The 17941-nt window shown below is 54.2% G+C and overlaps 1 protein-coding gene across 6 annotated transcripts in view; it reads left to right on the top strand.

The window, feature by feature from the left end:
* Positions 1–17077, top strand: part of CDH22 (cadherin 22) — a 69276-nt gene extending 52199 nt beyond the window's left edge. For 3 of the 6 annotated variants that reach the window (XM_051632882.1, XM_051632884.1, XM_051632883.1), the window contains exons 9-13: positions 5507–5628; positions 5924–6041; positions 12839–13090; positions 13825–13968; positions 14097–17077. In XM_051632882.1, coding sequence (XP_051488842.1) covers positions 5507–5628; positions 5924–6041; positions 12839–13090; positions 13825–13968; positions 14097–14635 — 1175 coding nt within the window. In that variant the 3' untranslated portion in view covers positions 14636–17077. Of the gene's footprint in view, positions 1–5506; positions 5629–5923; positions 6042–7738; positions 9498–10715; positions 11732–12838; positions 13091–13824; positions 13969–14096 lie in introns of those variants that run through there. The other 3 variants (XM_051632885.1, XM_051632887.1, XM_051632886.1) reach the window with 3 other exon arrangements.
* The last annotated feature ends 864 nt before the right edge of the window (positions 17078–17941 follow it).

Raw genomic sequence — 17941 nt, 5'->3', positions numbered from 1 at the left:
AGCAGCAAAGGGCAGGTTTTGCTTCCCTGCAGGTGTTCCACTGTGGGTAGGAAGCTGCCCTGGCCATCCCGCTGCCCTCCGTGTGTTTTTATAGTGCTTGGGCTCATGGGCTCAGTGCTGGTTGGCGATGGTGGATCTGGCCCTGTGGGCCACAGGGGGGGCTCTATGTTCCTCTTTTTTCTGAGCCTGAAGATGAAGAAGGAGCTTCAATTCCAGGCACCATGCTGGGAAGCAGAAAGGCATTGCTGTGTTCTTCGAAGTTTTCCACATTTTGGATGCACAAGTCGCCAGGGCAGCCTGGGACCTGCTGTGCTCTGCCACCCCACAGCAGCTGGTGCCAGGGAGCTGCCTTGGCTGCAAAGCACCTTCTGACATCTGCAGACCTGTGCCAAGGCCTGTCTGTCTGTGGGCTGGAGCTTCGCTCCCAGAGACCCCTCAGGAGTTCTGGTCTTTGCGTGTCTGTTGCTTCTTGAGCAGGAAGATGCTATTCACGTTTGAGGAGCCATGCTGTGGAGGCTGGGGAGGAGGGATCACAGCATTGCAGCACAACTCAGCTTCCAGGGGAAACATGAGGTGACAAGAATCAGAAGGACAATATTTACATGCAGCAGCTAGGATTTCAGAACAAGTCAGTAAATGCTGCTGCTCCCTTCCGGCAGGGAAACCTGTCAGGCTGGATCGCTTCAAAAGCCAGGGAGACTTCAGAGCTCTGACTTCTCCCGTGGTGAGCTCTGACTCATCCATTTTAACTGCCCAGATATTCCTCCCAGTGACATTATCCTTAACGTTTTGTAATAATGAAATATTAATGACTGATAATGAATTTAAAGTACAATTTATGTCTGAATCCTCTGGTGGAAAGGGCAGTTGTAAAGGTGCAGCCTTCCGAGTGATAGAGGGGTTTGGCACGGGCTGTGCAGCAGCTGTCAGGCCGTGCCTGGCGCGGTGGGATGGGCAGTGTTGGGACGGGGGGCTGGAGCCCCCATGCTAGGATCCCTGCTTGGCTCCTGTTCCCTCACAGGCAGCCCTCTGCACCAAGGTGTTGCCTCCCTGTGGCCTCCTCAAGCTGTCCCCCACTCTGAAAGCCCCCCTGGGGACACGGCACGGTGGCAGCAGCGGTGTTGGGGTGCAGGTGACACCTTGCAGTGGGTGTGAGGAGCTGCAGAAGGCACCTGGCACTGCCCGGGGCTGCCGGGAGGAGCGGGGGCCCAGCTGGGCCCATGGAATGGGCAGTTCCCAGGGGACCAGCAGAATATCTGTCCTTGCAGCCAGCAGAAAGCGTGGGGGCTGTTCAGCAAATCTGGCCTGGGACCAGGCCAAGTGTTTCCAGAGATAAATCTTCATCTTACTCACAAGCTGTTTACCTTCCTTGGGCTAATATTAGTGATTCTCTTCCTGTTTTCCTCTTTGCTCATGTAAAATGATGAGGCTTTGACTGCTGTGTCCACTGCTGGTAATTGAGATGATAAATCTTCCTGCTGGAGACTGGCTTTAATCAGAGCATTGTGTTTGGATGCGATTTAATGACTCTCATGCTGCTGAGTTTGGACAGGACTCAGGAGAGGTGAGAGCCATTTATATGTTGCTTGGCTTAACTGCTGCTTCCACTTTGCTTCCCCTCAGCTGGGAGCCACGTTTTCATCTCCAGCTTCTGAGGCAGTTACCTGTGTGTGACGAGCCCTACCCCTGGCTTGGCCCTGCATTGTCCTTGCCATCAGTGCTCAGCTTTGCAGCTGCACTGGCTGCTACAAACCCACCCTGTGCTTCACAGCTGTGACGGGAGTGTTGGAAAGCAGAGTGGCCCATCCTGGTCTTCTAATCAAGTCTATGAGTCCTGTTTTCTGAGGTGCTGCGGCCATAAAGAGCAGCCCACTGTCCTCTGGGCTTTCCTCAGACTGTGCTTCACCTGGGGGGAGCAGCTTTCTGTGTGGGAGGCTGCTGCATGGCTGTGTGCACAAGGGTATTATGCACTTCAGGACTGGTTGGATTTGGAGACTCACAGTAGATGCTTGGGTGTAAGAATGCAAAGTGCTTTATTCTGAGTTTGTGTGAGGGTCTGGTGGGGTGAGGACTGGATCCCAGTGCCACAGAAACCACGGATCCCCTCCTTTCCTGCTGTTGCAGGGATAGCCAAGCATCTCGGCGAGCCCTTCCCATCACTGTGAGTGTGTGCTGCAAAGCTTCCAGCATCTGAGAGCAGTTGCCTGGAGCTGCTCGGTGTCAGTCCAGCAGGCACTCTGCTCTCTGGAACCTGGGGAGAGGGCAAATAGTTGGCACTTTGCATCTGAATGTTTACAATAAGAATATTGTACTGTTCATGTTATGGCTAATCAAATTAAGAAAAAATGGGATGTGGCTGAAGATTGAAGCAGGACTGTGGCATTCTCCTGCTCCAAAGCCAAGGCCCATCACTGCCTGTCCCATCACTGTATTGAGGAAGGTGCAGGTGCTGCAGCATGGAAGTGCTGGGCAGAACTGTCCCCAAGCCCCTGCAGGCTCCAGCATCTCCAGTATAATTCAGCACATGTTGGCAAAGGCAACAGGCCTCTGCCTGGAGCTCCTGCACTGCTGTGCTTCCAGCACCTCCCGCTGCTTCTGTGTATTTTCCATGTCTCTTTCCTCAGTCTTTCAGATTAATAGCATTCCAACTCCTGGAGGAAATGCAGAAAAACGGCATGTTTAATTTTAATTTAGGAAAGCGTTTAGGTAGCAGCCTAGTTTCCTCGCTGCTGTCAATCAGGTTTTCTCAAGGCTGACATCAATTAGTTTAAAAATATTGAATGTAATTTTGCCTGACACAACATATTGCAGCTACTGCAAAATATAATTTATTTTAGAAGAAGAAATAATTAAACTAATTTGCATGTCAGTCAGCTGAGCTGGAATACCAAGGAGAGATGCTGCAAAGGAAGATGCTTTTTTTCCTTCCCAGTCACTCACAGCCTGGTATGTGCAATCTCTTCCCTGTCCTCTGGCCAGGTGTTTGGCAGAGCCCTTCAAGGGCACATTTCTGTGTCTTCCTGCATCCCCCTAGTCTGCTGTTCTTCCTGGCAGTGCTTCACTCCCATGGAGCATCTCCTAGATCATCTCCTCCTGTGTGCTGGAGCATGTGAAGGTGCATGCCTGGATCCTCTGCATTCAGAGGAAGCACAGGTCAGAGCTTCTGGCCTCACTGTTGTGAAGTCTGCATTAGGAGCATCATCCCTTTCATCACAAATGGATTCAAACAATCTTAATCACACTTCTCACTATCATAAATTCAGTTTATGCCACATAACTTACAGAAAGCATATTTCAGAGGTGCTTTGGACACTTTTTTTCCTAATATATCCAACCATTTTTTGTATTTTCCACCCATAAATCCAGGTACTGGCTCAAAGGAAGAGGGATGCTGATAGTGAAAGCATTTGAGGAACCTTCAAACAGATTATAGTGCAGCCAAAATAAAAGGAAGCTGATGTGTGCCTCACTGGGAGAGTAGACAACGAGGCAACGGTTGCATTTCAACCTTGATGTTCCTAGAGACGTCAAATCTTAACCCTGTCACTGAGGCAGGAGAGAGCGTGAGCATCAGGCCTCAGCAGTTTTGGAAGGGGCAAAAGGAGAGCTTTTGTCTGACAGGGGGCATTTGGAAAGGAAAACTGTGCTTTGAGCTGCGCTCAGGGGAGCGGGATGTTAGTCCTGGCTCTGGCAGAGGGCTTGGCTCGGGTCCCTGGCACTGAGCTGTGACACACGGACGACCCTGCTCACGTGCATGGAATGAAGCACTCCTGGCAGCTGCTGATGCTGTGGAAGAGGACAGCCTAATGGTTATGCCTGGTTCTAAACATGCTGGTCACATCCCTCTGATGAAGCTGTAAGGGGGGATCTTGAAGGAAAGCTGCTGTGCTCAGGCTCTTCTGAGTGTCCCAACCTGGCCCTGCAGAACCTCCATGGCACATGCTGTGCCAACAGACCCTGGGGAGAGCTTGGCAGCAGTGGAATCAGCTGCTGCTCCAGCCAGCTCAGGCACTACAGGGTACTGGGGCGGAGCTGCTCCTCCAGGGTGCAGTTAGGAAAGGGAAGAGGTAGGGTCTCAGGCTTCTCTTCCTCCATTCTCTTCCTGCCTTTCCTTATCTTTCTGCAGTGCCTCCAGGGCAATGCCAGCTTGCTTCACCACTGAGTGGCAGGGAGAGTTATCTAGAGGAGGGGGTGGTGAGATGCTCCTCCTTGCAGGAATCAAACCCTTTTTCCTCCTCCTTGTTTGTGGCCCTGGTGGGCACCAGGCACTACCCCTTTTGTCAGGCTTTCTGCCCTGCTGCCTCCTCCTTCCATTCCCCCTGAAAGCAACTGCAGCTTGTTCCCCTGCACCAACCAGCCTTTTAAAATAACACATGGTTCTAGGCTTTTAGTCACGACTTCTGCCTCCCTCCCCCGAAAACAACCATCTAATCACCAGAGCAGCTGGGTGAGTGAGAGGGAGTGATAACAGGAGAACAGGGTGAAGGCAGCTCTGGGGAGGGGGCTTAGGTTCTTGGCTAATTATAGAGCAGTGTTAAATCTTCTCTCCGTTGAGTCCTCCCCCACCTGATCTGCAGGGGCCAGCATTAATTTTATAGACAAACAGGCAGCAGAGCTCCTGCCTGAGCAAGGAGAGAAGCATCAGGTCTGTCAACCTCTGGGTAAAACAAAGGAGATGGAGTATAAGTGAGTTCTCCTTTCTGGAAGCACATGAGGTGCTTCATAAAACATTAGGCTCTCCAGAGTGATTGATCTTGCAGCGAGGGCTCAGTGTACTTCTGCCGTGCCGCGGGGCAGAGCGGAGCTGTGACAACCCTGCGCGGGGAGCGGGCTGTCCCGCACCGCTGCCATCTGCCCCTGCGGGCAGCTGGTGGGGGCTTCATGTTGGAGCTGCTGATGGCAACACAAGGCCTGGTGTCAGTGTGCGAGGCCCAGCCCCAGGGCAGCAGCCTCCTGCCTTGGCCAGGACCGTTCCACCCCAGATCCCCTGGGGTGGTGGTGGTGCTCCTGGCTGGTTTCATCATCACCCTGTGCTCTTAGCTGACACCATCTGTTTCGAATCCTGTCTCTGCTCACTCGCTTCACTGCTGTTGCTGCTGGGGTGGAAGGGTCAGGATCCAAGTCCGGGTGTGACATTCATGTGTCTGAATTTGCTTGTCCCCTCTTGGTGCTGTCTGGCTGCAGCACAAATGCTCATCGGTGGTGACTGACTCTTATTGTGGGGACTTGCTTGGGACTGGTTATCTTTTCCAAGGGTAGAAAAGACTAACAGCAGTGTTTCAGGAGGTGTCATTAGGCAGCCCAGGGGCTGGCTTTGTTTCCTGGAAAACGGGTGTGCTGAGGCTGAGCCCAAGGGACGGTGTATGCTGTGCTGCCTGACCCTCTGTGCTGGCAGCAGCCGTGGGGCCACCATGGCCTCTGGGCCAATGGACACAAGGAGGATTTGCTCCCTGCCAGCAGCAGACGGCACTTCCTGCTGAAGTTCTATTGTTTTTTTTTGCTTCAGATAATCACTCACAGGTGTCTAGAGCCTCTCTCCGTATCCGTATCCTGGATGTGAATGACAACCCACCTGAGCTCGCCACCCCTTATGAAGCTGCTGTGTGTGAGGATGCCAAGCCAGGCCAGGTAGTGGGTGTCCCAGGTCCCCATCCCAGGTCCCTATCAGCATCTGCTGCAGTCTTATGCTGCAAGCAGGGCTCTAGGCAGTGCCAGCCTGACCATCCTTCCCCTTCTGCATTTGTCCTCCCATGCAGCTGATGTCACACTTGGAGCCCCTTTGCTGGTGTCCTGCAGGGCCAAGGGCTCATCACTTGCTGTGGCAGAAGCCTGTGATGCTCTGCTGGGCCAGACCCTGCATGTGGGGACCCTGCAATGGGCTGCAGAGACAGCACTGCTTCTCACCTCTGCTTTTTCCCTGCAGCTGATCCAGACAATAAGCGTTGTGGACCGTGACGAGCCTCAGAGTGGTCATCATTTCTACTTCACACTGGCACCTGAAGCCACCAACAACCACCATTTTTCTCTGCTGGATATTAAGGGTAAGCCCTGCTGCACCCTCCCCAGTTCTGGTGTCTCCAGGCTGAGCAGCACAGCTAGCCATGGGGAGGGAGGTGGGCTGTGGATTATGGTCCCTCTGTGCCAGATGGAGCTCAGGATGCTTCGGGTACTCTGCAACTTGCCAACTTGAAATGGTGGGACTGGTCAGCTAGCAGTCTGGATTTCCTCAAGGAGATTCTGCCAGGTTTTTTTCTGCTGCAGAGTCCAAAGCTCCTCTTGTGCTATCTCCTTAGCCTTCGGTGTTTTCAGGACTCCCAGTCCCTTTCTTGATTCAAAACCTCCAGCGTGCCTGCAGGCAAGGGACTGGTGGGGATTTACAGATCACAGTGTGCTGGTGTTTTGAGCGTTATGATATATCCCTCTCTAAGGAAAATCCTGGAGCGTGTGTCATCCCGGGGCTGCCGTGTGGGTGGGCAGCCCTGGTGCCCCTCGTGCCCTGACACACGGGAGCAGCTCAGGAGCCCTGGGGCAGCGGGTGTGCAGGGCCAGCCTGGGCCCTCCTGGCTTCCTGGGGAAGAAGCCGGTACAGCCACATTCTCTGAGGCGGTGGCTCAGGAGTGTGGCTCCTCTGTTTCCTGAGTCTCACCCTGTCCTTTAGGAAACGCTGCCAGGCAGGGCTTGTCTGTTCCTCTAGGAAGCTCTGGGCTCTCTGGGCTGCGGCTCCTGACCGCTTGACCCTGCCTGCTGCTGTAACCGATGGGGTGTGGTTGAGCCTTGGCTGCTATTTGGCTTTGGGAGTGGAATTTGGGCTGCATTTGTGTGGACAGTAACAATCCAGAAAGGTAGTTACCAGGCAGCTGCCTATTTTTAACTGGTGTTTTGGGTGAGTCCACATGATGGTTGAAGCAGTAAGACAAGCAGGGACCCTTCTCTAGCCAGATGTGCACTTACTTATCAGAGGGGTGAGCGCAGATGGAAGCCAGCAGACCACATTGAAATGCTTCTTTGTTCGGGGGATTATTATTTTCTTTTTTAAATTTTTTCTCTGTTTTTGCAGCTTCATCTGTCAAAAGTCTGATTTAGTTTGTTCTGAGCTTATCAGAGGAACTTTCTGCTGATGTAAGATCTTGCTCCATTTGGTTCAGCATTTAGGGATAGTCAAAATGAGACTTACAGCAAAGATCTTCAGATGTAATTGTAGAAGGACCAACATTGCTTTCTGTCCTAAAAAGCACAGCTGCCCTGACCCGAGTCCCTCCCCATGCACTCACGGGGCAGCTGTTCACAAGACCTTTCTTATGTAGTCAAGCTTTAATCCTCTGCAAGATTTTGCCTCACACCCAGTAATTAACTTCCTTTTCACTTTCTCTGAAGGAATTTATGAAAACGTGTTTGAGTGCCCTGAGTTGTACTGCAGTGTCTGTCCCTGCACAGACGCTCCCGAAGCCCCAAGGAGCTGAGGCTCTTGCTGCTGCTCCTGGTGCCTGTGGGACCTGTGGGGTGGCTGCAGCTGGGCAGGGGCTGCCTTGTCATGCAGCTGCGGGTCCCCAGCAGCCTTTGGTGCAGGACTCTGGCTGGTGCCACCATTGCCTTCTGAGCTGGTGCTCTCTTGAGTGGGATGAGGCTCGCGTTGCACTGGGTAATCCTTTGTGCTAAACGATCTCACAAACTTTGCTTGTGGTGCAACACTGCATAAAATGAGTAAAAGCTGGCATTGCCTTCCGCCTTCTGTTCTCAGGAAAACAAATGCTGTTGCTGCAGGGTTATTCCCAGGATGTTTGGAGTCTCTCCCAATTGCCAAGCCATGCTGTCTTCTACAGCAAGAAGAGGCGGCTGCCTGTGCAGATGGAGGCACCCCTCATTTCTAATGTGTGTGTGTTTTAGTGTCATCTCCCTTCCTTTGATTGCTCCCTCTCTCCTTTTCTCTAGTCCACTGATCACCCTGGTTGCACTCACCTTCACCCTCTGCTCTTGTGGGTTCCCTTGTTGCATCTTCCTTTGTCTCCCTCCTTGGCCCCCTCGTCATGCTTTCACTACTCTTGCACTTGTCTCTACTCCTCCATATAAATATCAGTGGTGACAAACTGCTACCACCAGCCCATCTGTTTCTTTGTACAAATTTGTAGGTAGTTTTGAAACGTGATTTATAAATATTGCTTTTGCAGCCAGGGAGTGACACTGATGGATGTCAGCACAGATGGATTCTCTAAGCTCTTGCTTAAATCTCTCTTCTATTTCACTTTGCACCTACTTCCCTCAGTTCCTGCAAGGCAGCAGAAAGGCACCTTGGAAGGGTGGCTTGTCCTCAGTGTGACAGGGACCAGCATCTCCTCAGACATGCTCCCTGTGGCAGTTTGTCAGGTAGGACAAGAGCACCCAGCCGTGGCAGGGCTGGTGTGTGAGGAGCCTGGGTGGTCACAGCCAGCAGCAAGTTCACTGCGAACAGCCGAGAGGTGCCCGAGGCCCTGAGCTGTGCAGGGGGCTGTGGGCAGGGGCAGCAGCTCAGGCAGGCACCTTGTTGGTAAAACTGACCCTGCAGGAGGCTGGAAAAGCAGGAGTGAGAGCAGGTTAAATGTTGAAGTGCAGAGCTTCCCTTGCACAGGGGGAAGCAGAGCCAGCGGGGCAGGAAAGGATGCTGAGCCCTGCCCAGGCTTTTCTGGGGCTCCCGTGGGCTGCCTGGGAGAAACCTGTGCGGGATCTGGGGAAGGCCCAGGGCAATGGATGGGGTAGCCTGTCGGATGGAGAGCTTGTGTAGTACCTGCTGGTAATGGTTGCATGGCAGTGGTCCCAGGACAGGTCCCCTGCAGCCTGCACTGCCCCAGTGCTGCCCTTGCCACGGGGTCAGGCCCCAGGGCTGCCAGAGCTACGCAGAGCGGGGACCCTGCTGGGTCCTGCAGGTGACACCTGCAGCCCTGCTCTGCTGCTCCCAGCAGCATGTCGAGCTGCCTCTGGATGCTCCTGGTCAGAGGTACAGGAGCAAAAGGTGACCCTACAGGAGACCTTGTGTTAGCTGAGTTTGCATGAGCCAGGCTTTTAGCAGCAGCCTCAAATCCTGCTGGTGTCTCTTTCCTTGCCTTTGCTCTGTCCAAGGCAGTGCTCAAGCACTTCCTGATTCATCAGACAAGGAATAAGTGTCATGTGTGGTAATAACAGCCCTGATCCAGAAGGAAGGTGCCCAGCAAATGAAGTGCCTAGAGGAAGAGATAGAATTGGAAAAGCTGACCTCACCCATGTCCAATTGGTGCCATTCCGAAGGCATCCACCATCCTCTGCCTCCTAAGCCGCCCTTTCGCTCCGTCTTTCTGGCCCGAAAAAATTATTACAGAAGGATCAAAGGTAATTAAAGCCTGAAATTATGTTCTCTGAGAAGCTCTAATTTTATTGGAAGGGACGGTAGAAAGCATCCAAGCCCAGCAACCTGGAAGGGGTGCTAGATAATATGGAGCGACACATGGAGCTACTGACTCCAGAGCTCAAGGGCTAGACCAGCAGATGTCTGAACTCTCTGCAGGTCTCATTAAGAGCATGTAATAGGTAATAGAAGATCTGAAAATCATAACAATCAAAAGCAAAATGTTAGGATTTGAGGATTGCCTCAGGCCAGAGGAAGCCTCTTCCAGCCCTGCATGGATGCTGTGCTCAGCATGAGCAGTGCAGATGTTGATCTGACAAGGAGAAGAGCGTCAGATCTCTGCAGGGCTGAGCGGTGGTGCCGTGACCTGGCACCCAGAGAACTGGGGAAAGGGAAGAGGAAAAGGGAAAAATCAGATTATTCTTCTACCAGCTGCACCTGCCTGGTGAGCAATGTCTTAGGTGTAGATGAGAAATTTCTGTGGATCCCCTTCCTGTAGAAATGCTCATGTCACCCTCTTGAAGAGAGAAGATGTAGTTTCATCGTGTTTGAAATAGTTTTTTGTAGTTGTAATTTTTGTCTCTCCCCCGAGCACTGAGTTTTGGATTACATTGAACTGAGGTTTCTCACAGCAAAGCGCTCTGTTGTGGGTTCAGCAGTGAAAATATTTCTCCTTTCTGTACTCAGAGCTGAGGGGGTTCAGTGTTGCTGTGCCCTGTCTGAGCAGTCTCAACTGAGATGGGGTTTGTGGCTGCCTCTCTGTGACTTGCACATGTATTTCCCCTTGGTTTCTAGAGATTGTTTCCAAAAAAACAGTGTGGCAGGTCCTCCTCCCTAACAGAGGCTGGAACTGGCTGTAAATAGGAGGGGAGTTTCCAGCCTTCTGCTGCATTTCCAGAGAGGTGAGGAGCTAGTGCAGTGCTCAGGGGCACTGGCCCTGGGAGAACTCCTCAACACAGACTTTCCTTGGACCTGGATGAGAGACAGGCTGAGCAGCACGTGGAGGTGCAGGACTGCATGCACTGGGTCCTCTGAGCCAGGATCCGACCACAAGCTCTGGCTGGCTGCTTGGCTGGTGTGATGGTGCCAGGGAAGGCAACCTTCCTGGGCAAGGGCCAGAGCCCTGCTTGCTCACAGCCAGTGGGTCTGGCCCATTTGTCCTGGGGCTTCATCTCCACTAGATCCAGATGCCTGAGGCTTATGTTCGGCTGGGTTTGCTAGGAGTTAGACTTGGCCTCTGGATGAGATGGTACCATTGGTGTTATTTATACCTCCCTGCCATGCTGCAGCAAGCTGAGGCAGCAGCACCAAATGAGCTCTTGTTACCTTTGTGAAATGATGAGCATAACATTTTTTTTCCTAGCTCATCCTTGGTAAGCTGTAGGCAGCTTCTCGGCAGCCTGCTCCCTGGTACCCAGGAGGCTGGAGCAACCCTGTTCCCAGAGTCTTTGCCAGGATGGCAGATGTCCTGGATGGCAAATGTCCTTCAAGACCTGGCGGCTGCCCATGCACATGGTTGGTGGTCCCTGCTCACGTACAGAGAAGCCAGGTGACGCATGTGGTGCAGAAAGATGGTAGTGGGCTGTGGGTCCCCTCCATGGGCTGGGGACACTGCAGCAGTTGGATCACACTGGCCTGAGGAAGCATGAGGGTGCTGGGCCCTGCAGCCTTGCAGGTGGGATCTCCCTTCTGAGCCAAGCTGCCCCTGGATCGACTCAAACAAGCATTTGTCTTACTGCTGTCTTCTGCTCTGTGCTCCTGAGGATGTTGCCTGCATGAAATCTGTAGCTGTGAGCAGGGATGAGTGAGGTTACCTGGAAAATTCCCTTAACAGATAAAAGATGCTACATCCAAAGGACAAGTTTTTCTAGTGATCTGCAGAACAGTACTGGGTGAGTTAAGATCTGGTTTTGTGTACCACGCTAGTGGCATTCAGGGCAGCCTCCAAATGTTGGTTGGTGTGGTCTCCTCTCCGGTGGCCTTGCCTTTCCCACATTGAGCTCCTCAAGGCAGACCTGTGCTCTCAGGCAACCTGGAAGCTTTACACTGGAATCCCAGCTCTCCCCAGCCAGGGTGCCAAAAGCTCTGGTCTCCCCAGCGACACAGCCATATTCTGGCCACACAAAAAACTGTGGTGAGCTGAGTCGAGGAACCTGACGATACAAAGCAGCAATCTGGTATTTAGCACCACGACAGCCGAGCACTGTTCAGGGCACAAGCCCCAGCACTGCTGCCTCCCCCTTAGGCACAGACAGCACTGACAGCCTGCCATCTTTGCTCCTGCTGCACTTAGCCATGCTGGGCTCCAGCACACACCTGAGACTGCCCCAGCTCCTCCTCCTCCTGACTGCAGTGAAGCAGAGACCTTGCTTGGCTGATGCTGGGTGAGTTGCAGCAGTCCTGTGGGCTGGTCATCTGTGCCTCTGTCCATACTGCGTTGCCCCAGCCCTGAGCAGCTGTGGGGGAGATGGGCTCTGTGCTCTGCTCTGGGATCTGCCCTCCTTCCACCTGGCCAGTGGATCCTGCCTGTCCTATGGCTTGGCATGTGCCTGCCCCTCTGCTCTGCTCTTGGCTCTCCTCCCATCCCCACCATGCTCCACATGCTTCCATGCAGCACCCAATCCATACAGCAATTTCCGTGGTGGCAAGCAGCCCAAGAGCCAGAATTAGAATAGATGTCTTTTCCAGTCGATGAGCTGATTGATACAGAAAGGGGCCAGTCCAGCATAAATCGGGTGCAATGAGGAGAGAGTCTGTAGACAGCAGCACCTTGCTGTGAGTGGGCCAATCTATGTTTTATTAGATAAAGACTGCGGACAGTCGGCAGCAACTTCTGACATCTGGCCACAATTGTTCAGCAACTATTCAATCCCTTCCTGCCTGCTCAGCAGCTGGCTGGCAGCAAGCAGCACATGTGAGCAGGAGCTGGGCTGGTTTTCAGTCCCTGCTCTGTGTTGTCTGTGGGCAGCTGCTGCTTGGGTGCACCTCTGGCATGGAGCCCTGGGTGGCCCATCAAGTGGTTGTGTCAGTGGGATTGGAGTGGGGTGTGTTGTGCTGGCTGAGCACCTGAAACAGCTGGCTTTGAGCAGATGGAGGGGAAGGCAGCTGGGAGTCTAGGAAGGAGCTCTGCCTGCTCCTTTAGAACTTAGAAGGGATCCTGGGGTATTTGGCCCTCCCACTGAGGGAGGACACTTCACCTGTGGCTCTTGGGTTGGAAGCAGTAACTGCTCTTGCAGGTTTATTGCCATCAGCACACCCCCACGGGCTGCCGAGGGTCTGTGGTGCAGGGGAGCCACAAGCTTGCTCCCTGTGCTGGGGAGGAGGGGGACCCTGTCCCCTCTTTGGGTGGTTGCTGGAGTTGGCACACGAGCAGCCGCTGTGCGAGTGGTAGCCCCCAAGTGCTCCTCTCAAGTGTGGAGCTCATGCAAAGTCCTGCTGGCTGTGCCATGGGAGTGACTTTGCTGCGGCTTTCCTTGTTCCCTGCAGACAACACTGCTGCAGTGCACACTCAGAGAATGGGCTTCAATCGGCAGGAGCAGGATGTGTACTTGCTCCCCATTCTGGTGGTGGACAGCGGCCCCCCGGCCCTCAGCAGCACGGGGACACTGACCATCCGCATCTGCGGCTGCGACAGCAGCGGGGCCATCCAGTCCTGCAACAGCACAGCCTACGTAGTGTCAGCCACACTGAGCCCTGGGGCCCTCATCGCGCTGCTGGTGTGCATCCTCATCCTGGTCGGTGAGTGTCCTCCTGTCCTCTGGCCTCTTGTCCTGTCCCGTCTTCTCTCCATCCACATCATACAGGCGGTTGCTGTGGGCAGCTGTCTCTTTGCTGGGGGCTGCATCATGGGGGGCAGGAAGCCTGGCTGGGGTGCCTGCAAACTAGAGCGTTGCCCAGATCGGGACCTGTGCCCTGGGAATGCTGCTGGCTGCCCCTGGCAGGCTGGCACAAGCCTGTGCTGGGCCACCACAGCGTGGTGTGAAGGTGCAGGAGAGGTGTAGGCTTGTGTGCCTGTGGGAAGGTGCTCCAAGAGAGCAGTGTTGCAGTGCCCTCCAGTTTATCATGGGGCAGTTGATGGATGCTGGTGCTGAAAGCCCTCCAGCATCAGTACTGGCTCCTGAGGGCTGACTGGACATCTGCAAAAGCCACTGCATTGTTCAGTGAGGTCTCCTGTTCTTGGCACATCTCTGCTCCCTGTCTCCTGCTGTGCCTCTGTTTAGAAACCCTTTCCCACAGGGTGCACTTTACACTGGTTTCATTTTCCAACGCAATGCAAACAAATTTCTGCCTAATTGCCCAGCTGAATAAAGTGCACATTGGTGCTTTAAAGGTGATGGGATGAATGGATGATGATCCGGGACACATCTGTGGCTCATTGCTCCGGCTCTGTGCCATCTGCTCCACGTTCACCCTCCCAACATTTGGTTGCTGCTGTGATTCATGCACCCCCATTTCCTACTCATCTTCCACAGAATCCATCCATTTGTCCAGCTGTACGTCCATCCCTCTGTCCCTCCTGTCTCTGCCATTATGCTGCACGGGAAAGGAATCTCCTGATCCACACCGGAGCCCCTGCAAACATCTCCCAGCCAGTGACACAGCACAGCTGCTCCTCGGTGAGCCTTGGCCACGGGGCTCCCCGTGCTGTGGCTGCGCCCGGCTGCCGAGCACGGGCGTCCTTGCCCCCATGGGAGCCCACCTTGCACAAGCTCCTGCACTACCTGACCCTCTCTTCCTTTCCCAGTGCTGGTCCTTTTGATCCTCACCCTGAAGCGGCACCACAAAAACCACCTCACAGCCGAGGACGATGAGGACATGAGAGACAATGTCATCAAATACAATGATGAAGGGGGTGGCGAGCAGGACACAGAGGCCTATGACATGTCAGCCCTGCGCAGCCTCTACGACTTCAGTGAGATCAAGGGTGGAGATGGAGGTGGGGGGCTGGGAGAGGGGGGCCTGAGTGGAAACCCGGCCTCCGAGCTCCACACTCTCCCGCAGTGGGTGCAGAGCCCAGACCTGGACTTCTCCGTGTTCAGAGACTATATCTGCAAGAAGGTGGAGCAGGCAGATGAGGACCTTTCCGTGCCACCCTATGACTCATTCCAGACCTACGCCTTTGAGGGCTCAGGCTCGCCCGTGCCCTCCCTGAGCTCCATCAACACCTGGTCCAGTGGCTCAGAGCAGGACTTCTCCTACCTGGGGGGCTGGGGGCCACGTTTTCGGCAGCTGGCAGCGCTCTATGCCGGGCGCAGGGGTGAGGAGGACAGCGAGGAATCGTAGCTGTCCCACCAGGCCTCGCCAGGCTCCTGGCACCTCCTGCACTGGGGCTCTGCCACGAGGTGCTATGCAGGGACAGTGTGTGCCTCCAGCTGAGCTCCGCAGCTGCTGGACACTGTGCTGTGGGGCTGGGGATCGCCAGCGATGTGCTTCTGCTCAGCTGCTCCTTGCTGGGGAGCCTCCACCCGCAGGGCCAGGCTGGAGTGCCCAAAGGAGCCAGGATGTGGCCATCCTCATCTCCTTAATACCAGTCTCCGATAAAGCACTAGGCATTAAGAAAGAGAAAATCTAATTAAAGAGAGTTTGGAGAGGGGGGTTTTCCCCCACGAATTATCATTTAAATAGATCTGTGCTGCTAGCCCAGTTCAGGAGAAGAGCAAACCGGGAGCCTTTTGTTGTCTAAATTGTTTTTGTCACTTGAGTCAGAGCATTTGAAGTGCTTTGGTTTCTCTAAGAGCTTTCCTTGCAGAGGGAAACAAGCCTTTAACTTCTGTTCAGTTTTTTCCCTCTTCTGTTTGTTTGCTTTTTGGAGTCCTCCTCTCTCTGTGGGCTCCTGGTCGGAGGGAGCGGGAGTGTTGGTATGTGTGTGCTGGGTGTGGGGTCCAGACTGCTGGATGTGGACTGCTGCACCAGAGTTCACTGCAGAGCACACCTCATCCCTAAGCTGCAACTGCTTCGCCTCCCAGCTCTTCCTCGTGGTTATCAAAGATGCTCATGATTTGAAGGGGCTCTCTCCCTCCCTGCACAGCGGATGTTGCCTGCGAGGTCCTGATGTGCCCCATGGCCCTGGGGATGGACAGGACATTCCACCTACTGCCCTGGTACTGTGCTGTGGCCCAAGACACAGAGCAGCCCTGGTGCTGGGCAGTGCTTTGGGGGGGTTCTGGGTGGGCTCTGCCAGCCCCTTGGGGCAGACTGGGCCTGGCTCTGCAGGACCTCACCCAACCACCAGCTTCCTACCAAAGGGTGAGAGCTGCAGAGGGCAGGACCTCAGGGCACCCTGGCCTGCAGTGGTGGGGGAGAGCTGTGTCCCAGCTCGAGGACCCCAGCCCTTTCGTTTGGAGGGATCATTCCTGCTTAAACCCTGCTGAAAGCAAAGCGTCACCATTGGTGACAGAAAAGCCATCCCCAGGACATGTGCATGAGGCCAAATCTTGGTGGCACTGCTGCACAGCCGAGCTGGTTGCTGCAAGCTGGGCAGCAGGTCTGTGGCATCTCAGGGTACCTGGGGTGTCCCCACCCCAGCACAGTGCCCTGCAAGAAACCAGGCTGAGCTCCTGCAGTGGGGGCTGCCTTTGCACAAACTCTGGTTTGTCAGGAGGCAGGTGAGGACAGGACTGGCGGGATGTGCCATCGCTTCCTGGGCTGCAGGTGATGCTGGAGAAATGTGCTCAGTGCCCTGCACCTTCCCAGCCTCCCAGCTCCCCTCAGGATAAGCTGAGCAGTGCATTGAGCAGCACCCGCAGGCAGCTGCTCAGGCTGTGCTGGGGAGTGCAGCTCCTTCTCTGTGCATGTTGGGAGAAAGCCCAATTATATCATTGGTAGGTAACTGATAAGGTCTCCCAAGGTCTGACACATCCTGGGCTTCTCATTGGGTTTGTCCTTTTAGTTTAGCCACAGTGTTTTTTCTCCCTGGTGGTTTAACTGTAAATGTACATGTTTGTCCATTTTTTACTGTATCTTGCTCCCTGGCTGCTGTGTTGGTCCTTTGGCTGCAGCGACCTGACAGTGGAGAGAGGTAGGATGTGTCTTTGCCATGGCTCCTGCCCATGGTCACTCCTTCCTGTGGCCACCAGGTAAGCCCATGCGGGAGCTGCAGCTCGGCGTTCATGCCGGGCCCGGGTGCTGCTCCCTTCTCGGGGTCTCTCCAGGCCCCCCAGGGAGGCAGCGGGTGCCCGCTGTGCTGCTGGTTCACTGTGATGATGCTGAGGAAGCCGTGGGGCCAAGTGGCTGCTTCACGCTGGCTGTCGAGTGCTGGCTCTGGGCACGTGGCCTCAGGCAGGGGCTGCCCCAGAGCAGGAGCATGGAGAAAGCCCTCTCTTTCCTCAGGAACGTGTTTGCATTTTCCCTCGGGTCTGAAGAGCTGTGCCCAAGCCCCTCTGGAGCTGGCCCTTCCTCTAGCAAAAATGTTGTGCAATAGCAGGGCTCTGTCCGTAGGAGATGGGGTCTGACAGGGTATATGTTTAGCACCCCTCGCCCTCCTCACCTCCCCAGCGCGCATGCTCGCCCGCCTTCCCGTTCCTGCCCCACGCGGCGCTGCGGGTGCCAAGAGCTGGCGGTGCCTGCCCCGCACGCGGCAGGAGGAGCTGGCGGCTGCCACGGTGTCTGGTGGTCACTTTGGTTTTCTTTCTCTACCCAAATAAATCATGAGGTTGATTTCCTTACCCTTGTTATTTTTTCAAGGTCTTTCTAGGACCTGGAAGTAAATTATTTCCTTGTGGTCTAGCCTGTGTGGTGTTTGCTTGTTCTGTCTTGTTTCGTTTCCACGCCTTGTGCTGCTAGTGTGGTCTCATCAGCACCTTCCCAGGGGCAGGCGGCCCCCGGGCAGGACGGGCTCCGGCGCAGCCCGCGTGTTCCCTGCCTGGACCCAGCACCCCAACTGCCTGCCTCCCTCAGCATGTGCCCAATCTGTCTGAATTTGAATGAATTATGAAAAAAACGCCCTTGGCTTTTTCCATCTCTTTGGGAGAAGAAAGTCAGGTTGTGCTTTGCATGACATGAGTTGCTGGGTGCGTGGCGCTGTGTCTGCTCCCAGCAGGACCCACCCCAGTGCCAGGTCTGGGATCTGAGCTGCCAGGCTCCTCTGCAGGGCCCCAGAAGCTCCATCCCCAGAGCAGCAGCTTGTCTCACCAGGGGGTCATTTTCCTTCATCCTGCAGAACAATGGCAGGAAGAACAAGAGGCAGATTTAATGCCAAGAGACAAAAGGAAGTCTGATTATCATCCTCATTGTTTTCCTTTCTCAGCCAACAGAGTTCCTTAATGTTCTTTAAAAAGTGCATCTTCAGTGTTGTTCTCCTGAAGTCACAGCCAGGCTCATAGGTGACCAACTGATCACTCACAAGCACAGGTTCTGGTCATGTCCTTCTTCCCAGCTCTGGTACAACTGGGCATTGTCAACAGGTTTTGTTACCATGACCTATTCTCAGGCTGGTAGTGGCATGTACCACAGCAGTGTCAGTCACTGGCTGCAGAAAAAAATCCTTCATACTCAGTTTTAATATGGAAATTATGGAAGTAAATTACACTTTAACCTGACCATAGATAAATCAATTGTTAGTGATTTTCTTGATGGCAAGTGACTAAGGAA

This window comes from Apus apus, chromosome 15 (assembly GCF_020740795.1).
Source record: "Apus apus isolate bApuApu2 chromosome 15, bApuApu2.pri.cur, whole genome shotgun sequence".
Taxonomy (NCBI): Eukaryota; Metazoa; Chordata; class Aves; order Apodiformes; family Apodidae; genus Apus; species Apus apus.
This window is presented reverse-complemented; position numbering and strand designations above follow the sequence as displayed.